Genomic DNA, 8686 nt, shown 5'->3' with positions numbered 1-8686 from the left:
ACTCAGGAACCCTGGGTCAGGCCTGGCTGTGGAGTGGACCAGACCACACGGCCTGGCAGCCCCTGTCCCTGATCAGGGAGACTACAGCCCAGAGGGAGCCCCCACCTCGCAGCAGACCCCCTCGGTGCCCTGCCCCGCTCCATCCCCATCACATCCTTGCCCCGCCCCCATCACGCCTTCCCCAACCCCCTTTCTCCCCTAACTGGCCGGTGGGTGGGGTTCCTGGAAGGGGAAGTGCCCTGGCCCCATCCTGGTTCCACTGGGAGCCGCTCTGGGACCCGAGGTGGTGACTCCCCATGTAGGACGTTGGCTTTTCACGTGTGAAGTGACAGGATTGAACTCCATGACCTATAGGTCCCTTCCAGCCCTAATGCTCCCCCAGCGGGTGCCTCACAACGTCCCCCCTCCACCCTTCCTGATTGGTCCCTCCCACGCCGGGGGGGTCCTGCCAGTCCCCTGCCCAGGGCCTGGGGGCCCCCTGCCCGGCTGTCCCTTGGTCACGAAGGGCAGAGGAATCACGCAGCGCTTGGCTTGTATGACGTTTATTTCCCACGGTCCGAGTCCCGGGCGGGCTGAGGGGACTGTCCCTCTCTCCGGCCACTCCTGGTCGCAGCCGGACACCGGCGGGTGGGCGGTTAGTAGAAGTTGGCCACGCGGCGGAGGGACTGGACGCGCGCGCTGTGGGCCTCCCAGTCGGAGAAGCTGCGGAAGTCGCCCCGCTCCACCAGGTACATGCGGCCGCGGTAGTTGGGCTCCTCGTACAGGACCCACCTAGGCCAGAGGGCGGCGGAGGTCAGGGGCCCGGTGCTGAGCAGCGCAGGGCCCGGCCGCTCCTGTCCTGGCGCCACAGCGGTGCGTGCCCTCCTCCCCCGCAGCCGCCGCCCCGCGCCCCTCCGCCCCGGGCCAGCCCTTCACGCCCGTGACCCCATCCCCGTTCTTGGCTTATTTCTACCCCCACCTCCCGCCCGTCCTTTCACTGCCCCGTGTGTGCGGGCCAGTGCTGGGTGAGACATTTTGCACCCAGGGGTGCTCAGCTGACACTTGAAACTGACCAGTCCAGAATGTTCATCACAAGGGCCGGAAGTGGTTCCAGGATGCACATCCTCTCATCCCCCCACTCCCACCCCCCCCCCACACACACCCCACTCCTTCCTGCTCCTGGAAAGGCCTGTTTGCACAGACAGCACCCAGCACGTGGCAGGGGGCCTGGCACAGAACGGGAACCGATTACTATTCATTCGTTCCATCGTTCAGCAAATGTGCTTCTGGGTCCACGTGTGCGCCCAGCCCTGCTTCAGGCCCTGGTGAGTCTCAAATCAGTCAGATACACAGGTTCCTGCGGTGGGGTGAGGGGCGAGGGAGGCAGCTGCACGGAGGAGGGGTCCTTCCCCTCCCCATCACAGCTCCCAGCTCCGGGGCAGCTGCTAACAGGCCGGAGAGCAGAGACCGGCGACAAGGACACGGACTGGTCTATGAGCACGTATGGCTGGGCTCTGGGCCAGGGCAGGAGAGAACCGGGCCCCGCATCACCAGAGGCGATGGGGCTGCAGGGGAAGGGCCCCAGGCCCAGGTAATCGGGAAGGTTTCCGTGGGGGGATGGGGGCCCCCCAGAGAGTTGTCTCTGCCTGAGGACGGAGGGGAGGGAGTGTGATCTGAGGAGAGGCCTCCGGACATGTGGGGAGCGGGGCTGTCGCAGCCCCGTCCCTCCACTGTCCTTGAGGCAAGCAGGCAGCTGGGAGGGCCGGGGGACCCCCCCCCCACTGAGCGGGGCTCTGGAGCCAGTGCTGAGGGGCGAGGGGGGTGGCGGCGGGGAGCGCGGCGGGGCTGAAAGCCAGCTTGGTCCACACCCACTCTTTGTCCAGGGCGGCCCTCTCCACCTCACTCTGGCCTCTTTCTCTTTGACCACTGATAGAACACAGCTTTCTGCTCTGTCAGTCACGGAGGAGCTGGGGGCCTTGGGAAGCAAAGCAGGCCTCAGTCTCCAGGCCCCCGACAAAGGGGCTACACACCCAGGTCTGGCTACTGGGGTCCCTTCTGGCCCAGGCCATGGGGTGCTCTGACCTAAGGTTTCTTGTCCGCAGACCCCAAAGCACTCTGGTGTTGAAGGAGGTTTCTCCCCAGGAGACACATCCTCAGAATCTGTGAGCCCATCCGGCACAAGGCCAGCTGCCTCTCACCTGCCACCGCTGTCCCTCTCCTCCCCCGTCCCAACCCCACATCCGGAGCCTGGCTCAGTCCGCTGAGGGTCAGGGGTCGGGCATGAGGAGAGAGAGGTGGAGAATGGGAGTGAGTGGGGAGCACCTGCCAGGGGGCACCGGGCGGGCCGGGGCCAATCTGGCCTCCCCTCCCCCCACCCCGGGCCTCCCCGTGCCCACCGCATCCCCCCACCCAGCCCATGACCTCCCCACGCTCCCGCCCACACGCTGAGGCCGTGGCCTGAGGCACCTCCAAGGGAGTCAGCCCCTCCCTCCCTCTCTGGAGGAGCTGGGAAGGACCCCCAGCAGTGTCCTGGGCTGCCCGGGAGCACATGGGCGTCCCCAAAAGGAAGAAGAGGAAGGGACCAGCTAGGCCTCCGCAGGAACCCCTCACCCTCCCCTGCTTCCTGCCGTGGGGTGGCGAGAAGGCAGAAGGAGGGAGGGAGGGGGCATGCCGTCCGCATGGCGAGAAGGCAGAAGGAGGGGGGAGCACGCCGTCCGCACCGGCACCAGGACTGCGCCCTTGGGAAGTGGGCCTCAAGATGCTGGTACATCTCCTCCAGGTGCCCTTCAGGACACGGGTCTGTGGGGACAGGCCATTCCTGAGCGACTTGGGACCCAAAGAAAATGACTCCTGGCAGGTAGGAGGTGGTGGGGAGACCCACCTTGCACCCCCAACCTCAGATGCCAGGAAAGCCCTCGAAGGAGGTCACGTCCACACTAGGGGATCCTGGGGGGCATCACTGGGCAGCTTTTCCTTGCCAAGGGCTTACATTTCTTTTTTTACAAGTTAAAGTCACAGGAGGCCAAGGACGAGGGCTCCATGGGGAGTGGAGCAGAGCCCGGGTCCAGACGTGGGACCCACCGCAGGCAGTCCCCCGCGGAGTCTTCGCCCCTCTGAGCATTATCTCTTCTTAGGTGAAGTGGGGGATGAAGTCCCTACGGTCAAATCTTAGCTCCTACCTTCCTGCCTTTTTCTCTAAACAAGCCCCTGGAGTCCCCGGGGTGGGTGGAGGGGGATTGGGCCTCGGGGCTCAGGACACCTACGCAAAGGTATGACTCTGGCCTCACAAGACACAATTTAGCCAGCAAATGGTTGTTTTGGAATTCTACCCCCGGATTCCCAGGTGCCATCAACTTAGGTCAAACCTGGAATTTCTGAACGGCCTTTGGGTCAGGGGCCCAGGGCCCAGCAGCCAACACCTGACCTCGCAGGGGAAGGTGGGGAGCAGTTCTTCCTCCATCTCAGCCACGTCTTCCTTCAGTCCCTCCCACGACCACTCGCTTGCACCCTGATCCCGTGCCTCAGAAACACAGACAGCAAAGGGATCCCGTAGCTGCCGAGAAGAGCCAGGCTCCTGGGACCCACGTTTTGGGGCTCTTCTCCTGGGGCATGGGGCTGAGGTCTGGGGAGACACCCAGCTCTAGATCAGGGACAGTCTGACTTGAAGCCAAAGGCCTGGCTGCAATCCCAGCGGGGCCACTCCCAGCGGGGTGGGGTAACCTTCTGGGTCTCAGCTTGCTTCTCTGTAAAATGGGGAAACGCTCTCCACCCAGCTGGGCAGGTGGGAGGAGGAGGAGCTGGCCAGCTGGGGGGTGAGCAGGGGCTGTGAAACTTGGCACAAAGGGTGTGCACAATGGGCGTTCAGATGCCCTCGGCTGGTGGAAGGAACCGGGTGTGCAGGAGTCGACGGAAGCACAGGGTTCTGACGGCTCTCTTGGGCTAGGGCGGACGAGCCCCTCTGGGCCTGGGGAAAAGCCTCCCAGCCACTCTCCATCCCCCAGAAGTGAACCACTGTGACATCATCTCCCCGGGAGGCCAGCGTGGCAGGGCTGGGCGTGTGGTAGGAGAGGTCCAGTTCGGGGTAAATAAGGGGTGAGCATGTGGGCAGGGCCACCCTTGCCAGAGCAGACTTTCCCCAGCTCGAGAAAACCAAAGCGCATTCCATGAGCTCAGCCTAGTCAGAGAGAACGGCTAGGTCTGCAAAGTGCCCTCCTGCCACGGAGGGGGGCCTTTGGGGCCCTGCATCCCCTCACCATGGCCTTCCTGGGCCAGGGGGACAGATGAGGGAGGGAAAAGGTCTCTGGGCAGGGGACAGGCTGCCGCCCTGCTGGGGTCTGACCCAGCCCGGCAGGCGGGGAACTGTGGTCAGCGGCCACGCGGGTTGTACTCACGCTCCGTCCCCGTACACCTTGATGGCGTTGACCCAGTTCTTGGCCCAGCCCTGACTCTGAAGGAAGGGACAGTCGTCCTTGAACTCCAGGCACTGGCCCGTGAAGTTGCAGCCCTCGAAGATTTCTAGGCGGAAATGCTCCCCATGCTGTGGGCCCCCCGCAAGTGGAGGAAGGAAAGAGGGTGAACAGTGGTGACGTTTCCCGTCATAAACAGGAGCCCGTGTGGGCAGGAGCTTGGACCCACCCAGCACCCAGGGCACCCGTGAGTTCCTGGGCTGGGGGGCCAGTGAGTACCCTGACCTCAACGCACGCCCCTCAGACCAGAACTGCCACTCGTTCTTGCACATGAGATTTGGTTGGATGAAAGGGGTCTATTAGTTTAAAAAGATTCAGAGCCCCTGAACCAGTCCAGTCGCTTCTTTCTTCAACTGCAGAACCCAAGGTCCAGAGAGGGCCAGACCTCCTGGGACAGCGGCCGCCCTCGGACCGGCCCGGGCCGCTGGGCTTCCTCCTGCCCCAGACATACCACCACATTCCTCTGCCCTTCACCCCCTCCTGGGCCACAGGCCACTGGCAGCCTTTAAATGATAATATTTTACAAACTGTAATAGAACGTTTATTAAAACACGAAGCCAAAAATCTAAAACAAATAACAGGGATCTCATTTGCTGAAATCCCTGCTGGCTCCCTGGGACGAGGATATACATCTCCCCATAAGATTTCCTGTATTTCCAAAGACCGAGGTGGGCCAGCTCCCCACGGGCTCTGGCGCCGGCGGGGGCTGGGTCTGCGCCACAGCTGGCCCCAAGGATAGCTCTTACGAGAACAGCATTCGAAAGATACCCAGGATAGTTTTCATATAAATAGCATTATGCAAGATCCAGGGCCAGCCACGTTAATTCCTTTTTCCAAATGTCCGTGACCTGGTGGAAATCTTAAGAAAGCATTCTTACAATTTGAGAGGCCAACGCCCAGCTGGTTTTGCAACCCATGTAAAGAGACGGGTTTCCACACAGGAGGCCCCTCCCCTGGGGGTCCTCAGATGTCCGTCCAGGAGAGGGTCCTCCTGCAGACACAGGGCCGAGACTCTCTGATAAGTTGTTCACCCCTGATCTCAGGAACCAGCCATTTCCGGAGCTCACAGCTTCCGGAGCTCACAGAAGGTCAGTTAGGACTTTAACATGGAAGAATCCTAAGGAATGGGAATGCCCAGTCCTCAAGCCCTACCCTCAGGGCAACTTCGCCATGGGGGAGTGACACCTCTCATTGGCTCTCCCACACGTACTGGGCAGCCCTGTGAAAAGGCAGCTACCTGCTGGCTCCTGCCCCCAAATTCCCGCTGCCTGGCCAGTGATACCTAAGCTTCTTCCGTGGGCCACTCCATCGAAGGCTCCTGAAAAGCGCTAGGAGATGACCTGCCTGGGTGGACGCACCAGGACCACATCAGCCTTACTTTAGCTGAATGCTCCCCCATCTGGTTGCAAATCCAAACCTCTAATGTTTTCAATAGCATTTTAAGTGGAAAATTCAGCAAGATTTTGGCATCAGAAACTGAAAGTGGTTTCCTGATACATGGCTGAAAACGCAGGCATGAAAACTCCCAGGGGCTTTCCAATTGGGTCCCCATGCACGAGAGTGGCTGGGTCTGTGTGGGGACATCTCTCGGGCTTAAAGATCCCACGGTCTCATCCGTTCCTAAAGCTGGGAGGGCCCTGCCCCTCCCCCCCACCCCCCCCCCCCATTACTCATCCCATGTCTGACCAGGCCTAACCGGGCCCTGGGTCACTCCAGCAGGAAACCCCCCCATCCCGGCCAAGTGGAGTGGCCCAGGCCCACTCACCATTCCAACAGGCCGACAGGAGCCCATGTGGTCGTTGTGTCTGTTCCAGCGGTAGAAGTCGGGGTAGTCGCCGTGCTCCAGGACGAACTGCTGGCCCCGGAAGTCGGGGTGATCGAAGCAGACCCAGGCCCCACTCTCCACGCGGACGGAGTTCACCCGGTTCGTAAAGCCTCGGTCTTGGAAGTTGTCACAGTCCCCGAAGACCTCCAGCTTCCGCCCCGTGAAGTGCTTGCCCTCGTAGAGAGTAATCTAGAACGGCCAGGTTAGAGGACCCGGAGTCAGGGGCTCCTCTCCTGTCAGTTTTGGGAATGGACACAGGGGGCCCAACATCCACCACTGAACCCCAATTCCCAGGCCCTGAAGCCCCGACCTGCGGCATACAGTAGGCGCTCAACACTGTCTGTTGCCTGGGTGAGAGAATGCCTGGATGGCAGCTTGAGGTCAGACCCTGCGCCCGGCTCGCCCCGCCCCGGGAGGCCACGGTTGAGCAGACAAATCTCAGAAGATACGAGGGGACAGGGATTTCCCCTTTGTTCAGGGGCCCGTTCGAAAACAGGGTCTTTTCAAACTCCCACTGCATTTTTTAAACTCAATTTTTGTTAACTGTTAAAACATAACATCCAAGGGAATGTTTCAAAAGAAAACACTTCACCTACAACCCTATAACCGAATATTCACTTTCCAGAAAGTCAGGTTTCTGAGACTGGGCCCCTTAACAGGAGATATTGAATCCAACGAGCCAAGTCAGGGCCTGGCACGGGATTAACGGCTCAAAAGAGGGCTTTTTCAATGCAACCCCGTCCCTTTGTGTCCTAGGCCTCTCCTTTGGGTGACATGCATGTGTCAGATCTGGCGCTTTCTAACCCAGCGGTCAGTTCAGACACTGTGTCCTATGGTGATGTAGCACTGATGGGTAATCCCTGTTCCCAAACTAAACATGAACCACGTGGTAACTAGACTTAGTGTGGTGATGATTAGATAATGTATAAAAATATACAATCACTATGTTATACACCTGAAACTAATACAACCTTGTTAGCCAATTGTACTTCAATAAAAATAAAACAAAACAAAAACAAACAAACAAACAAAAGAACCATACCAACCCCAAAACTCACTCACTTTCTGCAGAGGAACCTAAAATTCCAACTCTCAATAACCCTTTGGGTTTCAAGAATTGTGCTCCTAGAAGGGCCCTGGCAAAGTAATGTTACCTGGGGCCCAGTAACTGTGGTCATGATGTGTGTGTGCTGTCACTGATGGTAGAACTGCTCCTCTGGGCCCCTCGGAGTTAGGCAAGGCCAGATGCTTTGGCCAAAGGGATGTGCGTGGACGTGGAAGCTTTGAAAACCACGCACTATTTCTCGTCCCTCCCTTTCCCTCTGCTGGTATGAAGGGGTCCCTCTGCAGCACAGAGGAGGGGGTGCAGGCCACAGTGGAGGTGAGCTCCTGGGGTTGCTGCTGAGGCGTAACCTAGCCCCTGCAGACAGATACAGTAACGGTCTCACCCACTCACCTTGAACGCAGCCCCTGGAAACCAAAGGCAGTCTCAGACTAGCTAGAACAGGGAGCCAGGGAATGGGGCAGAGATCCAAATTTGCCAATCTTCCCGCACAAGGCAGGTCTGATCGAGGGCTCCCCCCGCCCGCCCCCAGATATTCAAGGACAACTGGTCACCCACAGGATTCGAAGGTCCCTCAAATTTCAACATTTTGCAGAGAACCAGCCCCAAGTGCCCCCGAGCAGATCCCGAGAAAGGAGCAGCCACGTTAGAACAGCCTCAGGCAAAGAAGCGCGGCCCAGGGGCTGCAGGGCAAGTCAAGGATGCCCATTCCAACCCCGGCACCCCTTAGGTCTGAGCACCGTCCCTGCTCCGGGCTCTGGGGCAGGGGGTTGGCGCCGCAGAGCCAGTGCTGGAGGGACTGGGCGGAAGGCCTCCCCACCCACATCACAGAGGCCCTCAGCCGGGGCCAGGCACCCCGTTTGGTTCAGAGGTTTAGCCCACTCTGCTCGGGGTTGTCAGATGCAAAGGGCATCAAGCGGGTTGGCCGCCCCTGTCCCCGGCCCCCATCCTGAGCACAAAGAGCAATGAGAGCGGGTGTCTGGGCCCCGCCCCAGGGGCCCTGCGGTGACCCTGGGCGGCGGCGGACGGACGCGAGGGGTTAGAGCGGGCACTCACCTTCCCCGAGCGCTGCGCCATGCTGCGCCTGGTGCGCGGTCCCACCGGCCCGCGGGGGCCCCAGATATAGCGGGCGGCGCCCTGCTGGCTCAGCGCCGCCCCGACAAAAGATTTGCTGGGCCGGCGCGTTAGTGCTGTCGGGCGTGCTAAGCCCGCGAGGGGCCGCCCGGCCCGTGGGACCCAACCCGCCCCCGCCCCCGCCCCCGCCCGGGGGTCTTCCCGGTGCCATCGCGCCCGCGAGCCCAGCCAGACCCCAAGGCCTCGTCTCTCGCCGACCCAGCCGGCCTGCCGGCCCTG

At 60.8% G+C, this 8686-nt stretch overlaps 1 protein-coding gene across 1 annotated transcript; it reads right to left on the bottom strand.

Annotated features, from left to right (window-relative positions):
* Nucleotides 1-611: 611 nt before the first annotated feature.
* On the bottom strand, nt 612-8410 carry CRYGN (crystallin gamma N). Its single transcript, XM_057550423.1, has 6 exons — nt 8390-8410; nt 8216-8282; nt 7727-7740; nt 6211-6459; nt 4371-4516; nt 612-771 (listed from the first exon to the last, which is right to left on the bottom strand). The coding sequence occupies exons 1-6, from the start codon at nt 8408-8410 to the stop codon at nt 636-638; spliced, it is 633 nt and encodes a 210-aa protein (XP_057406406.1). The 3' UTR covers nt 612-635.
* Between the last annotated feature and the right edge of the window lie 276 nt (nt 8411-8686).

The sequence above is a fragment of the Balaenoptera acutorostrata genome, chromosome 7 (genome assembly GCF_949987535.1).
Source record: "Balaenoptera acutorostrata chromosome 7, mBalAcu1.1, whole genome shotgun sequence".
Classification (NCBI taxonomy): Eukaryota; Metazoa; Chordata; class Mammalia; order Artiodactyla; family Balaenopteridae; genus Balaenoptera; species Balaenoptera acutorostrata.
The sequence above is the reverse complement of the archived record's forward strand: the minus strand, read 5'-3'. Positions and strand labels throughout refer to the sequence as shown.